Source organism: Leucoraja erinacea, chromosome 30, assembly GCF_028641065.1.
Source record: "Leucoraja erinacea ecotype New England chromosome 30, Leri_hhj_1, whole genome shotgun sequence".
Taxonomy (NCBI): domain Eukaryota; kingdom Metazoa; phylum Chordata; class Chondrichthyes; order Rajiformes; family Rajidae; genus Leucoraja; species Leucoraja erinaceus.
In genome coordinates this window covers 15,295,021-15,315,516 of record NC_073406.1, presented here as the reverse complement: position 1 = coordinate 15,315,516, position 20,496 = coordinate 15,295,021, and the positions used below count along the sequence as shown (strand labels likewise).

Genomic DNA, 20,496 nt, shown 5'->3' with positions numbered 1-20,496 from the left:
GTTGTGAAGACATGTCAAATTATGTTAAAGGACAAAAATAACACAAGGACTTGGGATTGGGTCTGAATGGAGTACAGGGCATGTTGTACCACTGTCAGGTGCTGTGCAGAAGAGCTTGATGGAATTAACAAATGATAACTGTCAGCACTGGCAGGGTGGCTCCAGGGAATAGAAATGAGGGGGGGGGGGGGGGGGGGGGGAAAAAAAAAAAAAATCATGTTTGAGAATGCCCTTTGTCACAGAACTTTGAATGTGGAACATGTGGCTTGATTGATTGAATGATACACCATTGAAACAAGTCCTTCGTCCCACCGAGTCCATGCTGACCATCAATCATCCATTCGCACTAGATCCATGTTATCCTGCTTTCACATCCATTCCCTACACTAGAAACCATTTACAGACGCCAATAAACCTACAAACCCACATGTCTTTAGGATTTAGCATGCAGATGAAATCCAGTCACAGGGAGAATGTGCAAACTCCACAGACAGCACCTACAGTTAGGATCGAACACAGGTCTGTGGCGCTGAAGCAGCTGCTCTACCAGCCGTGTTATTTCTAATTAAATACTCAATCCTAATTGTAAGGAAAACAATGGATCGTGCTTCTGGACTAAAAAACTGCATCCTATTCAGACTTTGCCAGATGGTAGAGTACAAATATTAAATAAAAGAAACATGACAGGAAAACATTGAATCTCTCCAACCTTTTCGGCAACAAGCATGCGGTAATTTGCCTAATTATTTACTGAGCAGGATTGGTTGCGCACTTCAAGTAAACCTCATTTCCAGGCTGAAGTAATAGTTTGAGCTGGTAATGATGGTGAACATCAATTGGTATAATTTCATTTCACTGGCGATTTGTTTGTTAAAAAATTTATTTACAGTATATGCATATTCAAATCCCAGTTGTAGTTCATAAAACGTACATATTCAAGGCACATGTATGTTCACTGCACTACATTAAAAGGCCTATGTACAGTATCTCCTGGTTAAGCAATTTATTCTATTAATAGAACAGAACATATACACTTGAATAGACAATTATCAGTGGTGAATAACCAATCCCCTCAAAAAAAAAGAAAATCTCTTTACAAAAAACAAATAACCACTCAGGTACATTATTTCCCAAATAAAAATATTATGGTATTTTACATAACTGCAAAGAGCATGGCTACTTTCTTTAAAAAATGTATATATGCAGCAGCAATGAGAAGTAGCCATGAATCCTTAAAAATATAACAGCAATCCAAGTATTATAGCTGGGACTGAGTATAAGATAACAGATGGTAAGTAATTACACATTTAAAAGGGACTTTAAATTATTTTTTATATGAAATTGGCACCTGACTGGGCACACCTTTAAAAGTGCCAAAAATGTGCAATGAACTGAAAGAAACATAAAGGACACTCTCACTCTCTCTCTTGCTCTTGCCCCAACACAGAAACATGTACATACATGTTTATGGCCTTATATACAATCAGAAAGCAAATTTGAAATCACATTTAACACTGGCAAATTAAAAATAAATAAACCCTGAAATAACACAAGACTGTAAACCTGTACATCACCAAAGTTTCAGAAAATTGAATATGAAAGTGATCAGCTCTAGGCGAGACACTATTGTCAGCAGGAGCCACTGCATCTGCCTTCAGAAAACTACAAAATTAGCAGTGCAATTTACAGAAAAGAACCTATTTAAATCTCTAACAGTTTAGAGATTATGTATAAATCCTGGAGTAATACAAGGCAATGCCAACAACAAAGATGCAGGCCGAGTCCATCACCGTCTGTGTCTAGTATGACTAGAGTGACTGTTGTGATGTTTTGCGGATCTTTCATAAGATCGAGATGGATCATGCCTTCGTTCTCTATGGTGACTTCGACTTTCCTTGTGCTTCCGAGGAAAATCCAAACGCTCTCTGGATCTGCTTCTGGATCTTGACAAACTTTTACTGAAGCTCCTGCTGTGTGATCGCCTGCGTTTGTGGGAATTATATTTGTATTCTCGTATATCATCATATTCCTTTGCTTTTTGCCTGCCAATGTAAGGAGAGTTTCGTTTGTGTCGTTGTGGAGGGGAATCACTGCGACTTCTTGAATGGCTGTGGGATTGAGAGCTGTTAGATCCTGAGCGACTTCTCGTTCTTCTGCAGACAAAGGACACTTGTTTAAATAAATTAATAGTTTATCCTCATTAATATTAATGTAAAAATATAAATGAATGCGTTCAAGAGCAAATGCCCTCATCTTAGTGGTCCAGTGAAGTCAATAGCAGTTAGTAACATATCAGAGGACAGGTAATATTGTGTGTAACAGTAGCACAAACCAACCAGTTCATCTAACCATGTTAATGCTTACTCCTGAAGCCTGAACGTCTGCTCAATGTTTTAAATTTACCGGGAGGTTGCAATCTCTTACAGTCCTATAGTATTTCCGAATCTCCTATGGAGGGGATTTACATTCTAAAATATACCAACAAATTGGTCCAAGAGGAGGAGGGAGGTTGGAAAAATTTAACTCCAGCAGTTTGCACACAAGCTCAGGTTTGGCTTTGAGCAGAGATGTCCTTCATAAGTTATGAATGCCTACTTAATGCCCAGAAAACGAGAGAATTCCTGCTCTCAAAATGTAATTTCCTGTTGTTTCAACATGTCCAGAGGATGCTATGAACACCAGCACTTTGGTATTCAGTTTGCAACAGGCTGTTGTGAAGACAGCCCCACAAACTATGTTCATCTGTGCCAGAATCTCATGCTTTGTCTCATGGTCAGATTAACCAGACTTCAAAAATACATGGCCACTTTAGCGTTATTGGGGAAATCATTCAAAACGATTTCTGATTAACAAACAGCAGCAGCAGCTAAAATTCACATACAACACATAATAGGTAATAGCATTTTGTGTAGCATAAGGAAGCATAGGTCAGAATACATAAATAGCAGTTCCACCAGCATGGAAATTGATCAAAGTTTCAAAAATTGAAAAGCTGCAGCATGCCCAAGTTTGTGCTAAGATCTAAAACTTTGTTAAATATATTTAACCAAGTCTCATAAAAATAATTAAAATGTTAAATAGCAAAAGCAAGAATAGCAAACCTTTATAAACAGAAGCAAGAATTTTATATTCAAAGTCAAACCCCTGGTCCATGTTTAATCCACTGTATTCATGTCAAAATGATTGACTTTATCCAATTGGATTCTCCACGTAGGATTTAACCGTTTCTTATTGCTATTGCACAAGCAATATTGTTTTAAAAGTAAATTTATGAATGCAAGGAGAGGAATGGGAGAAATAAGAAACCTGTTCAATTCCAAGGCCACATGTACCTTTAAAATTATGACATTTCCTACAATTCATTGAAATGATAAATCTCAAGTGATTGCTCTTCTAATGTGAGCAGATTACAGTATGACAGAACGCTGAGGGGACCCACACAGTCACACGGACTTGACTTTTTACATTTTGCTTATTCAAATGTCCTAAGAGACAATCAAGAGAATTATATGACAGAAAACTAGCAAAGTACTGACATTTCAAGTTTTGAACTCACCGCCTCCTCGGGGAATGCGACCTGGAGCGAGATCGCGAATAACTACGATCTTTGCTTCTGCTTCGACTTCGGCTGCTTTTCCCTTTTTGAACACTAGAAACCCAAAAAAACACCTCAGGAGTTGCACGCATAACAAGAAAGATTTTATTTGAAAGTCTATTGACAAACTGCTGTCGTTAATGAATTTTTGGGAAAGCTACGATATTTGTACAGGAAGTAATTTGAAGATATAATTTTAGGTTGTTACTGAATTTATTACTGTCCATAAAGTCATTAATAATAACTTTAACAAACTTCATTAAAGAGGATCTTGCTCACCCATTTAACGGACTAGTAGATCGGGGCCATTTTTCTTCCTCATCCAGTTTTCTTCGAGCATTCTTCATTGCTTGAATGGACAGTGGTGAAGGTTTTTCAAATTTACCATCCTTTGGAGAATCTGAAAATAATGGATTAGGAAATGAATCAAAATAGAACAGGGAAATAATATTAAGCCCCTCAATCTTATTCTGTCATTAAATTAGATCATGATTTCATTCTAACTTCATTAACTCATGTTGGCTCCAGAACCTTTAATAAACATTGCAAACAAAGGTCCATTAGCTTTGAGATTTTCAGTTGACCCATTAACATCTTGTGCTTTTCAATGTGATTACTTGTTTTATTCTTCAGAACTCTTAAAAAAGGACGAAATTTCACATTCATTCCAGATTAGTCAACCCTTCATCTCTTAATGAACCTTCCATGCACCACTCCCAATGCAAGAACATTTCACCAAAATCCACAACACTGAAGAAAAATTCTGCCTAATCTCTCAAATGAGTAACTCTTTATTTTTAAACAGTGATTTTATTTCTTTATTCTCTCTACAAGAGGAAACAACCTCTTCAATCAGATCACTCAGGGTCTGCTTTGCTTCAGTCAAAGGCCCTCTAACGGCTCAACTCCCATGGATAAACAGTGCCCTCCATAATGTTTGGGACAAAGACTCATCATTTATTTATTTGCCTCTACATTTTATTTATTTCTCACCAGAGAAGACACCCAGCAACTGGTGAGTCCATGAATCGCTGACCTCAAACAGTCATTGCATGCAAAGGATATGCAACAAAATACTGAACATGACTACTTTCATTTACATGACATTGCGGTGTCCCAAACATTATGCTGCCCTGAAATGGGGGGGGGGGGGGTGAAGGGGAGACTATGTATAAACACAGCTGTAATTTCTACACGGTGAAACCAAAATGTATAAAAATACCGTTTAATAAAATCTGACACTGTGCACTTTAACCACATGTGATTTTTTTCTATTACTAATCTCAAATTGTGGAGTTCAGAGGGAAATAAATATATGATGGGTCTTTGTCCCAAACATTATGGAGGGCACTGTAAACCAGCCTGTCCAACCTCGCGTTCTAAAATAACCCACTTATTCCACGTAACAGTCTACTAAACGTTCTCCAACCCGCTTCCAACACACTTGCATCCTTCCTCAAATAAGATGACCAATATCATACATGTTTCTCCAGATGTGGCTTCGCCAAAGCCCTACATAACAAGCATAGTCTTCCTACTTTTGCTTCCCATTCCCTGGCAACAAACACAATTTTGTTGGGATTCCCAAATTATTTGCTATACTACAAAAGAGCCGTTTATGAACAATGCATATACAACCCAGATCCCCTACAATCTCTTACCATTTAGGTAAGATACTTTATTTATCCAACATTATACTCTATTCGCCAAATCTTTGCTTACTCAACTGACTTTATTTTTTGTAACATCCATGTCCTCCTCACTACTTTCTATCTTTGTATAACCAGTAACTTTAATAAATACATCTTGGGAACCCCACAAAAAGTGACACAGAAATCATATTGGGGAAAAAAAGCAGATAAACGAAACAAATTTTCTGCTTGGCCCCAAAGAAGACAAAACAAATAATTTCCCCAAAATAGTGGATGTCGTAAGGCCACAGATAAATGAGCAGTTCAAAGAAATTATAAAAAGTTTGAAGTAATTTTCAAATACTAAAAACATGATTAGGTGGAGTTTAAATAAAAAATAATTTAAGTTAGTTTTAGTGTTCCATGAAAGTTCAGACCTGGCTTTGAAGATGGAGAGAAGCCAGGTGGGGCCTCTAAAGCAGGGGTACCATCTGGCAAAAGGCCCTTAGCTTTTGCTTTTGCTTCTTGAAGAGCCACTTTCCGCTTTTCAACTTCACTGTCAAGGAAGTCCAAGTTTGCCTACAAGTATAATCAACATCCAAATTTAGCAACAAGTTTCATTGGATTTAATTTCAATGATAGACAAACTAGTTTAAGCTATCCAACCAATTTACACCCAAAAGGTCCATACCTTTTTCCTGGTGTAGAGCTTTAAGATTTTAACACAGATCTCCCTCATTTCTTCTTCACTGGTCCCAAATAATAAAAACCAATGGGGACGATTTGGAAGTGGGATCTGAAAAAGAGTTGAGCTAAATTACATAGCCATTACATTAACTTAGCAGAATTTACTATTCTTAGTGCAACTGAAAATAATCATTATAACTAAACAGCACATCTTCATACTTCCGGAAAGAGCAGTCAGATTTTGTGTATGAAATGCTGCTTCATTTGTTTTTCCTTTGCATTAACATTGGCAAAATCAATTCTAGGTTTTCCACGATTAAATCCACAATGACTCATAACTAAGCAATGTGATCACATATTTAAAAAATGCCTTTAAACCAGTATCAATTCCTCTGAAGGCATGTAGCACCAGCCAGAGAATCAGTGAGCCATAGAAACGGGAAGGACCCTGCAGCATTTATGAGTCCTTGTCTTTTCCAGATTATACTATTGTTTCAAGGCTGCAGTGAAGTGAAAGGGTCTTTTTTATGGAGTCACGGTTTCTAACCAGCAACTGGATGGTGATTTTTCCATCAGCCTGACTCACAAATAATGTCTGCAATACTGAACTATCAGCAGATGCTGCATCTGCAAAAACATATGCGAGAATGGTCTACGTTTGCAAGAAAAAGCAAATGTTCACCAACCTCAAGTGCCCTAGCAGACAAGTAGATACAGGCACAGGCAATGGTCTCTGGATGGTACCGGACAAACACATCTGTCCGCAGACTGTCATTCATATAATTCCTGAAATAGATAATAAAAACGTTGCGGCAGCCCACCCAATATACTACTAGTTTCTCAGAATAACTGGTTTAAATCGAAAATTAAAGAGCCAAACAGGGTTCAAAATGCTCAATTTTCTGCTACTGTTTTAACTCAACCAACAACGTTGATTAACTAAAAAATCTGGGGATGACCAATGCTTTTCAAAGATGCAGATCGACATAATATTTGCTCATTCGGACAAAATACCCGTACAATATCTGTATCCTCTAGGAGTTTTATGGTATAAGCAAATAATATCTGTGTACTTGGCAGATTCTTAAAATACAAATTAAATTACTCTGGGACATACGGATCCAACCTTTTACAGTTCCAACGCACTAGTTAATCTTTAGATTAAGCAGATATGAAATAGATTTATCAATATTATACAGTGAATTGAACATTTGCTGAGCTATTTTAAATCATACTGAAAAATATCACACATATATCATACTGAAAAATTTGTTCCAAAATTCTCTGGAATCCAAATAATTTCCACAGGTGTTCAAACTGATTTCCTGAATTGCCTATAACATTGTAAATTAAATGCCAGGTTTCCAATACCATTAGTCACTGGAGACCAGGTTGCTGCTTACAATGCATTATTTGTAAATGATTACATTTTTTACTAAATTTCCACAATTACTTTTTGCTGTAAACTCTTAGTTAAAAAGTATGATCAGAAGTTTATTTTTCTGTAATCAGATTGAATAAGTAATCTAACAATTATCAACAGATATTACATAAAGCATTTTGAGCCCTGTATGGTAATGAACACAAAATAAAAGTAAACTGCAGAGAACCCATTTTAACCTCGGAGCTGACACTGGCCTGCTCTCATGTGATAAACCAATACAACTCAAGACATGCAATGTAAAATTAAGACATACTTAAAATAACCACATTTAATGAAAATCTTGAAATAGCTGGTATCCTTGATCACAATGCATGTAATCTACAAAATAAATAACTTTCCATGCACTGGCATTGTTCTTGTCACAATATTCGAGTCATCTTCTCACATCTGTACAGAATAAAGATTGACATGACCATTTTTTTTGTACACTTGGTAGTAGTCCTTATCCCATTTTATGGGCCACATAATCAGATTATCACGGATGTGCTCGTTAGTAATTGTCACATTTGATCCAAATACTCGTGACAGCACGTTCAATTCTCCCCAGGCTTCTTCAGGAATAATGGCAGAGAATCATTCTTCTTGACAGTTCCAGTAATCAAGATTCAGCCAAATCAGAAATCGAGAAGCTGCAAGATATCACAGTTGCTGCACAACAGTCAGAAGGGTTTCAACAGTCTCATCAACAGTCTTTGATTAGGTTTTCTTCTGTTACAGCAATTAATAAGTTACACTTTCTTCTAATCAAATGACATGTACACATTAAAATTAGATAAATTATTATTTTAAAATTTAATAGTTTACTATTTATAAAACAATACGTATTTTAAAATTCCATTAATTAAAGAAATATTTGTTTAACACAAGAAGCAGTTGGCCAGTTACTATATACCACCTCTCACTAGACAGTCAGCCTTCTTGGAGAAGAACCTGCAATGGATTGGTTCAAAGTGGCAGCCAGTTAGGGCCATCCTGGCATCAAAGTGCTTGGAGGGCAGTTCAGAAGTCTTAGTCACTTACCATCAGGGTCTACCCTTTGATCGAAAGAGTAGAAAAAAAGAGAAGTTAAAATGGGTTCTCGATTAAGCAAATGCTACACCAGCCAAAAAAGACGAGTAAGCAGAAATATGAAACATTATCCAATTTTGATTTTTACATAAATTAGACACTATATTTGACAACAATTCAATAAATCACATCATTCCCACCTATAAAAGTGAACAAAGCACAGTATTCGTCTGATTTTTGGAATTAATGCCAATGAATAGATGTCATTACAGGGTGTAATAGCATAATATTCCTGGGCAGAAATAAGGCTTAATTTGTTTGCCGTGTTTCCCACATGGTAACCTTCTGACCTTGGCCTCATGTCATGAGGCTATCAGAAAGATAAAAGTGCCTCTCCACCCAAAAGATTTTCATTTTATACATTCATAAATTTGGAGCAGCCACCCCAAGTACTCTCTTGCATCCTGTTAAAGGTTGCAACCTCCCATAAGCATCATAGGTTTTCCAAACTTGGGGACTGCACAAATAAAAAACAAATGATAATGTTTTACCATAATGGAGAATGTGGGCAGGAAGGTGTTAGGCAGCAAAATCAAATGTCTGAAGTGGGGTTTGGAAACCTCTGAACTAGGAAATGGTGCACGGTGAAGTGCTGGGAGGGAGAAGAGAGAAACATGGATACATATTTCTGCCACTGTCTTCGCTGGTTATCTTATAAAAACAGAAGATAAACTTACCATGCAGTCTGGACCAGAGGCCGGTTACGTTCACATTCTAACACCTGAAGGTACATTACGATAATCTGGAAGATACAGGTTACAGAGTTACAACTGAACCTCAGTCAGTCATTAACACTGTGGTTTTAAACAACCAAATATATCTCTCGCATGAGCCGTACAGATTTTTCAGGTAAATACATCAAAAATAAACTACACTTTTTGTTAGCACACAGTAGCTCTGGTCCACTACAATGGACCATAACTCTGGCAGCAAAACACTGAATTCTCAATCTTAACGAGTTCCAGCCATAGTCTTGAATATTTACCTCGGCTTTCCTCATTTGAATTGCAAGAGGAAAAATAGTGACCAAAAGTTGTCCTGGGGAAATAAAGTTCATTTAATCAATTGCTAAACAACCATGGGATTTTTGTGTTGATGTCAGTAGAGTTAAATGCAAGTTGAGTCAAGTCCTTCTTCCTCACATGTATTTGCTTGTACTTCAGTAATTTCCCTCAGAACTGCTGGGAAGTAAAGCAATTTTCACATTGCAGAAAGGTTAATAAAATGAGTAGACAGTGAACTTTGAGATTTTCAGCCTCTTATATTCAGTCATCCAGTCATCTTCGTCATCTGCTGTGTTCTATTTAGTAAAATATTTTGGAATGCAAGTTTGCTAGCCTGGATAAATAATACCTCATGGACAGATAACAGTAGATATGTTTTCTCCCTCCATGCATTGATGAAACAGGTGTACCCTAAAAATAATTCTGACTGGTTGCATCATTGCCAGGTACAACAAGTTCATCACACAGAAAACAATATGCTGCAGAGTCCTAATCTCCATCTGGTCCGCCATTAAAAACATCTACATGGAGACAATGGCTCATGAAGGCATTCTCTCTCATCACCATCCAGCCATTCTCACTGCTCAGTCAGGGCAAGAGATACTGAAACCTAAAGTGCTCCACCACCAGGTTCAGGAACAGGTACTTTCCTACAACCATCAGGTTCTTGAACCTACTTGCACAATCCTAATCCACCTCAGCAATTGAACACTGTGGATCGCCTCTTGCTCTTCCGTGGACTTGCCTTCCAATTATGTTTTGTGCTAGTGTTTGTTCTTTTCACTATCTTTGTAGAATTTGTTCAATTTGTGTTTGCTGTCTATATCTTTGATACTCTTGTAAGCAAAATCTTCATGGTGCTTGTACCTCACCACATCTGTGCCTATCACGATAAACCACTTGTGGTTCAGTTTGCATTTAAATGCTCACATCAAAATCTGTACTTTTTCATAAATATTCAGTAATAAGCATGCCACAGCATTTCTGCAGTGGAGCCCCACTTATCTAGCAAGTAGATATGTACAAGTAATGGATGGGAATGGAGAACAGCAAGATTATATTCTGATCCAGATGGCACATCCATTGACATTCCAATGTTAGTAATTGCTTTTCATTTCAGATGTTGCATTTAATTGTTTTGACATCCAACAAAACTCAAAAAAAACCAACATAAACATATAGATTTCCATATGCATATTATTTGGCGCTTCTGGTAACCAATACATTGGCATTTCCGCTTCTAATGCGGATGTATTTGGCTTCGTAGAGTGTGTTTCTGGAATGGAACAACAAGCCTTATGCCCCTGTCCCACTTAGGAAACCTCTGCTGTCCTTGCGCCCCACCCAAGGTTTCCATGAGTCGCCAGAGGTTTTGGTCACTCCCCTGGAAAGCGCGAGCTGCATCTACTGACCAAAGATCCCACAGGATCTTTGCTACTGACTGCGCACACACACACACATCGCGAAGGTGGGGGCCAGGGACAGCGGAGGAGCGCTGTCTGCGCGATGAAGAGGAAGTTAAACGGCTGCGACAGAGCACGGTAAGTCCTTTAGAGAGCGTGGGAGAGAAGGGGAAAGAAGAGGTGGGAGAAGGAGTGGAGACAATTTTAAGAAGTTTAATAAAGTTAGCTGGCATTTTACCTTCCGGCGGATCTTCTAGGTCCTGAAAACCAAAGATCCTATAGGATCGTTGCTGAAAACTCCAATGAGCCAATCAAAATGGCCGGTCAGCGAAGGAGATTGCCTTCGACTGCCTGTAAGTAAATAATGACCCCACTCCACTGGCTTCGACCAAACGGCAACCTATTTTTAGTCGAGGCCGGTTTTGATATTGTTGAAATAATTGCAGGAACATAGAAGCCTCGACTATGCGGAAATCACTTTCAACCATTAGGGAGAGTGACCAAAACCTCCGGGAACCCCAAGCAAACCTTGGGTGGGGTGCAAGATCACCAGAGGTTTCCGTTCAGGTTTCCTAAGTGGGACAGGGGCATTACACGAAAAGATGCAACAAAATGGCTAGCCCAAAATTAAACAAGTCTTAAATTTTTCACTGCAACATTTATAAAAGCATGTCCAAATCTTGTGATTTTTAGTCCATTTCAATATCATTGCTCAAATCTGGCCATTGATTTAGAATACATATTTCAACCCAGCCCCTAAAATTTTTGCAGTGATTACCATTATCTGACCCAGCAAAAGGAGGTAATGAATTCCAATTAAAACCAAGGGCCATTTAATTCAAAATCTATATTATATTCAAGAGCCACAATCTCAATGAAAGGAGGTAGCCATCCAGGGTAGAGATAAACCTATTTACCAAAAGGGTAATAAATCTTCCTGGAATTCTCTCCAAGGTGGCTTAATTATAGAAACTAATGGAATAATAGGATATGTTGATGCAGGAAAGCACCAAGATGGAAGATCAACTACAACTTTATTAAGTGGCAGAGAGATACAAGGGCCGATTTCCACATCTATTTCTTATATTCATTCCCTTTTCCACTGCTGCCTGACCTGTTGAATGTTGTGCATTGCGTTTTAATTTCAGATTTCTGTGATTAGCATTTTTTTTTTTTAATCAAGACTTTAATTACATTCACCATCCAGACATGTTTAAGAACATTTGAAACTCGCAAGAGTCCGTTTTATCAGAAGATGTAACCCGATGAGTCAAAGGGCAAACTAGAACTACCAAGACTATCAATCTTCAGTGCCTCATTATTACCACTGTAATATATTGTGTTTAAACAAATTTGCTGTTTTCCCTTTGAAGGGATACAGCCAGAGAAAATAAACAAGAGAATTTCTGACATCCTAATAGAAAGTGCAAATCGCATGGAAAATATTGCAGTAAAATTTGGGCTTGATTATCCTCTGGACTTCAACTATTTACGAAAATCTACACACTCAAGAGAGGCCAAAAAGTTGAAAATAAATTATGTCCATCTCTTTGATGGCTTGATGTTGATTAAAGGAAGAACAGGTAACAGATCAACTTTTATATCCAAATTAATGCTGGAGTAAACTGAATTTGTTAACCATTTCAATCATCTCAAATAGCAGATTAACTCAACAGACCTTATGTGGATGCTTGACATGAACACAGAATCCCAGCTCCTTTAGCACTCGTCTTTCTGCCTTGATGACTTGGTTCTTTAGGTTGACATAACTCTGATCCAAAAGAAGTGGCACAGGAGGCCTTTAACAAAACAGAAAAACATCAGCTTAAATAAATACTGGTCCTGTACTCAAACTGTAAACATTAGCTATAATTATCCTTGCATGACCATATTAATAAGCAAGACGTTTAATTTGGGGACACATTCAACCAGTGAACCTTAAATCTTAATACATTTTTGAGCCCCTGTAATACTTGCATCAGTTTCTTCAAGAAGTACTTTAAGAAATTACTTCAGACAGTCATATTAATTTCAATGACATGCCTATCATGTCAAAATATGTCAATTCAGTCCAGAAACTTGGTTTACTATTAAAGTTATCAGGCATTCTAACAAGTATAACTCAAATCTATCCATAAATGATGTGTATGCAATTAGATAGAACAACAAAGTTGGAATTTGCCCTTCATTCCAGCTCTATCCTGCCATATGATCTTGACGTATCTCTTACTTTAGCACCACTTTCCTGCATTGAACCTCCACCTTGATTCCCTTAATATCTACAAATATATCAATCCATCTTGAACATACTCAATCACTGATTCTCTTTTGGATAGGAAATTCTAGTAATTCATTAATTTCCAGCCAAGAGGTTTCCTGACATCAATATCCTCTTATTTACATAGTAGAACCTCAAGAGATACACCAGCCAAAAGAAACGTTAATTCCACATCTAACCAGTCTAGTCCTGAAGGAACGTTTATGTTTTAGTTAAATAAACCCTCATTCCTGTATCCGTTTGATGTGAAAAGCCCAGTCTGTTTATTGTTGTCGCTTAGGACAATTCCTCCATCTCTTATCCTGGGCATTGTAAGAAAATAACTAGTTATTTATCTGCTAGAAAAAAATGGCTTAAATAACCAAAGTATTAATCACCCATTTCAAAAATGTTAAAACAGATTAGGATGTTCATGCAATTTCAATAACAAATTTATCACTGAAGAGTTTTACCTTAGCAGAGCAGCATATTTCATGAGGCAGTGGTCCATTTTCTCCAATTTTAATTAGTGCCCAAACGTTTTCAACTACAAGGTTGCTGAAGTTAGCAGCTTCTTCTGCAACTCACCTTTTGTATTAAATTGTTTTTATTCTTGCAAATCTATAAATGTGCATAACTTACTTCTTCTCCCTGAGTTTTCTTAAATGATGAAACACATTGATAACGTCTCGAATGCGCCTGGGATCTTCCTCGATTTTGGAGGCCAAATGAACACAAGCCATCGATAATATCTATGGTGGAAGAAAAAGCATTAACTTTCAAGTTATATATTTAATTACACATGACTAATTTCTAATTATTTCCCAGGCCATGTATCTGGGCGTTTGCCTTTCCCACCCCCAATTCATCAAAAAAAAAAAAAAAAAAAATGCCTTTGTTTTTTAACAGAAACACTTTAAAGAAAGCCTTTGATCAATGGCTAAACTGCTGCAAACATCGATTAGATGGATTTCAAACAGAAACCAGGGGCTACACTAATAGGTTATTTATATATACTTATAAATAGCCACATCTGTTACAAAGGCAATCAATTATCACATTTTAACAATGATAAAACGGTTAACAGAATCTGTTTTTGTGTTGTTAATGTCCTATATTAAAATCAAAGGTCATACATGCTCCTCAAAGAGCGGTAGGATGTTTAACTTTCACCTTTGCTAGCCAATGATACTTCAGGATTTGCCAACACAGGATTTCCTGATGCTTCTAGATTTGCACTGCAAATACAGTGTGAAATTCCAGAGACGTTTTTGGGGAGGGCTACATGAGTTTTTTACATTCTCAAATCAAAAATACCCGCTTTAATCATAGAAGGTCTGAAGAGATTGCAGTTATAACAGCAAGTTGTTTTGATATATCTGATGGGACTCCATTGGAATTTACATTATAACGCAGATTTAAACCTGAACCATACTTCAAACATGATTAAACTCATGGAAAAGTAAGCGACCTTAAGTGGACTACAGGATTTCAGAAATCACGCAAACTTCCCCTACACGACAAATACTCTTATAATTACTTTGTAATTATTCCAATAATTAACACAATTCCAAAAAGGAAAGTGGACACGGTCAGATGACAGATTACACTCAAATTCCTGTCAATCTTAAATAGTCTATTTCACTTCTGTCACAAGAAAGGTTTATCTCATAGTTAGCTGTTGTTCGTTAGAAAGTACATTGGCTGTCAGATAAGACAATAAATTGAATCATTTCATTTCATTTCATATTTCTCCAGGCAACATTTAAAATTTACATGGCCACATTACATGGAAGTATCTTTGCATTTATGATTGAATATCTTTCTGTAACCCAATAACATAGAAAATTGTATAATTCTTACCTCCATGGGATGTTTCACAAAGGATTTTGAATAGAAGAACCGCTGAAATAAAACTTGCCCAGTTGCCATTGCCACCTAAATCAAAGAAATTGTAATTATCTAACAAATCCAGTGTGCCTTCTACTTTAATAAAACTTGTAATGATACATTACATTTACAGCTTGTTTAATTTAGAATAATTTATTAAAGTCGATGGAAATCCCCGATAAATGAACACTTAAGATTCACTCCAATTCCAATGTGTATGTTCCAAGAAATGTATAAATCCTAGTAAACTAGTTACAAAACTAAACTTGAAATAGGATCAAATGTAAACCCACCCACAAGGCATTGCAATATTGAATGTCATGCAATCCAATAATTGAAAGCCAATGGGTTATCTTGGAACTCTCAGTAAGTTCATAATGTCCTCCAGGAAATCAAAATTGCCATCACTATCGGCAATAGCCTCCATTAGACCCACACAATAAGAAAGTCTCTTAATATTCTCTACACGTAACAAGACATCTCTGTAGAATTAATGTATGACAAAGACACAGTGATAGGTGATGTTTGTGGGACGTTTTGAAATTGGAATCCTATGACCAGGAGTATGCCATGGGAAAAAATTGTACTGGGATCCATGTGTACATGTTAACGATTGGAATGTTGATGAAAAAGCATGATTTTTAAATTTGCAGATAAAAATTGGCAATGTTTTCAAATATGAGGAGTGTCATTTTCACTTAAAAAAAACCCCAAATTGATAAGATAGGCACAGCTATCTGTTGAACGGTTCTGGATGAGATGATGCATGACCTGCTGGCTGTTTTATTTCAGATTTACACTATCCAGCTTTGTTCTTGATTTTAATTTGGAGTAGACTTAGCTTCTTTGTTCTTAAAAAGGCAGAGGTAAATACAGTAGATATTAGATAAAGGACGAATGGTGACGACAAATAAAATGGAACATGGAGTTGACGTTACCATTATGCATATTATATGAAATATTGATTCAGCGAGAGGAGAATCGTCAAAATCTCAACTACGATCCAAGTTATTTTTGGTGGAAACGAGTGAAAATAAGTTCCCATCCATATAAACACATAAAAAAATTCTAAACAATCAAATTAACTCTAGAAACCAATTCACAATCTCAATAGATATAAATATTGATATGGATGTTGTATTTTGTCCAGGCAGTGAAGATCTACGTCAAGTAGCGGCCTTGACCCGATTTCCTGTTCACCGCCCTTCCGCCACTAACCCATCATTCCCACATTGCAAGTGAGGGCCGTTTGTGGACAATAGAAAATGTCGCCAATGTACAACAACGTGTGACCCTTCAATCTGCCAGCGCAACCCCGACCGATTTCGTAATTCCCGTTTCTTCGCATGTGGCACCGATTCCGAACCCTCCTTGATACAGGCGCTAAATGGAACAAACCTACCCCTCACTAGTGCTGACCTGGACATATTTATATCCTAACACAACCACTTTTGGCGAAATGTCTGCGAACAGGCACGGCCTGCGTTTGGAGGCGCTGCCCTGCTGCTGCGGCCTACCTGAGGTAGTTTCAGCAAAATGCCGGCGGCTTGGATTAACTCGCATCCCACGATTCGCAGGTCGGTTTCCACCTCCCGATCCAATCCATCCGTAATTGAAGCAGTTAGAGAAAGTTTTTCATCGGAAATCAGGCAGTTTTCTAGGGTGAGAGCAATACTAGAGTATAACTTGTCGCCGATCAAAATCCCACTAGCCGCCATCTTCTGTCTCCTCGATCCGCGCGCCTTCCGTCAGTCTGCCGGTGCCGGAAGTCCCGCCCAGACCCTCTGCGATTGGTTCACCCGTGCATTTCCGCCGTGTCCGTGTCTGGGGATTGGCTGCGTGATGGCCGGGAAGCTGTCAATCACAATCACCCTTCTTTACTCTTGTGATGTCGACACCACTTTGGGCGGACTGAGAGGAGCGCAAAGTGTTAAATTAGTTTAATGCGCATATTACGGGAAACGGAAAAGTTGGAAAAGACCTGACGTGAACGATGCCTTTCAGGTAAAGGCGATAAATTAGTCAGAGGAAGTGTCCGCTGGGCATCATTGTGTAAGAATGAGGAGCCGCCGCCGCCGCCATTATCCACCAAGATGGTGATTTACTTCAGTACAGTCTCCCCGCACTTTCCATACATCTCATCAAACTCTTGTTACGTAGTAATCTATTGATCTAAACTTTGAATGTAATCGGTGACTTCGCTTCCACCACAACTTTCCACATGCAGTGTGATTCGCCACCCTCGGAAGAAATTTCTCCTCACGTCAGATCAAAGGAATACTCTTTATTTTGTTGCTGTCATCCTGGTTCTAGATTGTTCAGCCAGGGGAAACATTCTCCCTGTTGGGAGTTTACATGAACCTCCTCCAATTTCGCCCATTGCTCTTAAATGTGGCTCCCTCAATTTTTGATGAGGATGTTTGCAGAATTTGAGGTCCCGAGTTATAGGAAGAGATTGGGTGGGCTAGGACTACATTCCTTGGAGCATGGAACAATGAAGGATGATCTTATAGAGGGGTATTAGATCATGAGGGGAATAGATAGGGTGAATGTACAGAGTAGGGAAATCAAGAACCAGGGAACATTCGTTTAAGGAGAGAGGGGGAAATGTAAAGGGAATCTGAGGCACAGAGGGAGGATAGTGAGTAGGTGAGACAAGTACTTTAACAGCATTTCAAAGACATTTGGACAGGAGTGGTTTAGAAGGATATGGACCAAAACACAGGTAGATGGGATAAGTGTAGATGGGACATCTTGGTCTGTGTGAGCAAGTTGGCCAATGGGCCTGTTTCCATGCTAAATGATTATGACTCCCAAGTGCAGACTGGGCAACTGCTACCACAAAAGTTTAGTTCCTCTTCCTGTACTGACCTGTCTGACCTTGACATCCTCTACTGCCAGAGTTAAGGCATAAGCAAACTGGTAGAACACCCATCTTGTATTACATTTGGGTAGCCTGCATTAAATTTCACCACTTCAATGTTGCTGTACCCACCAATGAATGCCTCCAATTTCAATTAAACAGTCCATGTCCTTTTCATCTACCCCTCCTTCTCATCAACCCAGCCACCCCCACACATTTTCTTTCCACGTCCGCGTACACCTTTCTTACTACACTCCTGTCGCTCTGTTCCCTCCCCGTCCTCTAGTCAAGAGCGCTTAACTGTCATGTGTCAACAACAGAACAATGAAATTATTACTTGTGGCAACATAATTGGTCTGTAATACATGTAGATACTATATAGTAAACACATTTTAATAAATATATATTTTAAATTTAATAAATACCTCATGTCGAGGTACAGGTACAATTAAAATCTTACATGTAGCAGTAAGAGTCTCAGATATACGCAAAAAGATAAATTGCACATAAATTACACATAAAAGACAGTGGGGAAAAATGACTTCAATAAAAAAGACAATTCAAAACACAATTGAAAGGCAAGTCCATCATAATATATAGGAAAGAACTGCAGATGCTGGTTTAAATTGAAGGTAGACACAAAATGCTGGAGTAACTCAGCAGGACAGGGAGCATCTCTGGAGAGAAGGAATGGGTGACGTTTCGGGTCGAGACCCTTCTTCATGCTGATTCACCATAATGTAAAAGGTTCTCTGTGGTGTTCTTCTGCCAAAGTAGGATTAGGGTTGTGTAGGACGGTTCACAAACCTGATGGTTGTAGGAAAGCAGTTGTGTCTAGTTGTGTGGGACTAAAGACATCTACCCACAACCTGACAGTAGTAGCAAGAAGAAGGCATGGCCTGGATAGTGGGCGTCCTTGACGATAGTGTCATTGTCAGGGGTGCACTTTGGAACCAATAACTGTAATTCATGGAGCACGATAGGATTGGTCCAGATGTTAAAGTCTTAAATTGGGCAAGATCAATTTTGAAAACATTAGGCAGGAACTTGCAGAGGTTCAGTGAAAGAGCCTATTTACAAGTAAAGGGGACATCTGGCAAGTTGGAGAATATCAAAAGTGAGATAGCAAGAGTATAGGGGCAGTCTATGAAGTGCAAGACTGGTAAGTTTAGAAAACCCTGGTTGATGAGAATGTTGACACTGGTCAGGAAAAAGAAGGCCCATGTCAGATTTAGGCAAGTGAATCCGCAAATATGAAAAGTGTCAGAGTACACTTAAGAAAGCAGTTGGGAGGCAAAAGGTAGACATGACATGGGGCAGGCAGGCAAGGTGAAGCAAAATGTCCAAGAAATTCTACAAGTATATTAAGAAAGAAAAGGTGACGGGAGAAAGAATAGGTCCCCTTAAAGCTCAGCAGGGCCGTCTTTTTGTTGGACTACAAGATCTAGATCAGTTGCAAAGATGGCTAAGGAATGGCAAATTGAATTTAACTCTGCCAGGTATGAAATGTTGAGCCAGGGATGAACTTACATAGAAAATGGAGAGTGTTGCAGAGCAGAGCAGAGAGATCTAAGAGTACAGGTGCATCATGGTTTCGTAAAAATCATGTCGGGTGGGGAGTGTGGTGAAGAAGGCTTTTGGATTGCTTGCCTTCATTGGGAAGGAGATTTAGTACAAGTATTGGGACATCATGATGCAGCTGGTCAAGTCGTTGGTGAGACCACACTTTTTTGCATTTCTGGACACCCAACTACAGGAAGGATGTCTTTAGGTTGGAAAGGGTGCAGAAGAAATTCATCAGGATTTTACCTGTGCTTGAGTTACAGCAAGAGTTTGGATAGTCTGGGACTTTACAGAAGACACCTTATATATGGTTTATTGCTATGAGTACATATCAAGCAACATTCTTCTCCTGTTTGTTGTACAGTATCAGAAGAGGGGACAGCATTTGATCGCCTCAATTTTTCTTGGACATTTTCCGAGACTATCAAAGATGAAAATATTCTGCCTAAGAACCCTAGCAATCTCCTACCTTGCTTACTGAAGCATTCAAAAATAGCATTAGGTCCTGTTGATTTATCTAGCTTAATATCAGCATTTCCCTCCCATAACTCTATTTCCATATCTTCTTCCAAGTGAATACTGTTGAGACATTTAGGACCTCACTCATAACCTGTGACTCCACACATATATTTCCCCATTAGTCCCTGTGGGAAGGTACACTTTCTCTAGCTATCCTCTAGCTGAGATCAAGGAATTGTTATCTTTGCAATGGTTGGGTGAAGTGTTTATTTAAGACCTTAACAGCTGGTCCAATCATATCCTCCATGAAAGACATAGCATAGAAGATGTATTAAAAACATCAAATTGTCCTTCAGATACCTATCAAGTTTAGGTTACACAAAAAAGCTGGAGAAACTCAGCGGGTGCAGCAGCATCTATGGAGCGAAGGAAATAGGCAACGTTTCGGGCCAAAATCCTTCTTCAGACGGATGACCTATCAAGTTCAGACCTATCAAGTTTACATGGTCTGGGCTACAGGTGATTTCAAATTTGCGCCATTATCGTTTGACTTGACAGATATATGAAATGGCTAAGCAGTTTCAAACTACTACGTTCACGCTGTAACAGCATTGATCCTTTTTTTTCTCGTC

At 38.3% G+C, this 20,496-nt stretch overlaps 1 protein-coding gene across 5 annotated transcripts; it reads right to left on the bottom strand.

The window, feature by feature from the left end:
• Positions 1-862: 862 nt before the first annotated feature.
• On the bottom strand, positions 863-16,760 carry LOC129711683 (cyclin-L2-like). 5 transcript variants are annotated; one of them, XM_055659512.1, is made up of 11 exons: positions 16,497-16,758; positions 14,953-15,027; positions 13,732-13,841; positions 12,511-12,631; positions 9,103-9,167; positions 6,600-6,699; positions 5,918-6,022; positions 5,664-5,805; positions 3,875-3,995; positions 3,557-3,649; positions 863-2,153 (listed from the first exon to the last, which is right to left on the bottom strand). In XM_055659512.1, the coding sequence occupies exons 1-11, from the start codon at positions 16,695-16,697 to the stop codon at positions 1,787-1,789; spliced, it is 1,500 nt and encodes a 499-aa protein (XP_055515487.1). In that variant the 5' UTR covers positions 16,698-16,758; the 3' UTR covers positions 863-1,786. The 5 variants fall into 5 exon arrangements, with proteins under 5 accessions (XP_055515487.1, XP_055515490.1, XP_055515492.1 ...); XM_055659513.1 differs by having other exon boundaries at positions 2,011-2,153; positions 3,537-3,649; positions 16,497-16,760; XM_055659515.1 differs by lacking the exons at positions 13,732-13,841; positions 14,953-15,027; positions 16,497-16,758 and adding an exon at positions 8,378-8,391 and having other exon boundaries at positions 12,511-12,570.
• Positions 16,761-20,496: the final 3,736 nt, after the last annotated feature.

Excerpts from the sequence above, each read along its gene's own strand:
- LOC129711683 (XM_055659512.1), bottom strand. The coding sequence starts at position 16,697 with ATGGCGGCTAGTGGGATTTTGATCGGCGACAAGTTATACTCTAGTATT. Across the intron at positions 12,632-13,731 it reads AGAAAACTCAGGGAGAAGAA|GCCTCCTGTGCCACTTCTTT; the intron begins GTAAGTTATGCA and ends GTTTTGTTAAAG. Across the intron at positions 3,650-3,874 it reads TCTACTAGTCCGTTAAATGG|TGTTCAAAAAGGGAAAAGCA; the intron begins GTGAGCAAGATC and ends TTGGGTTTCTAG.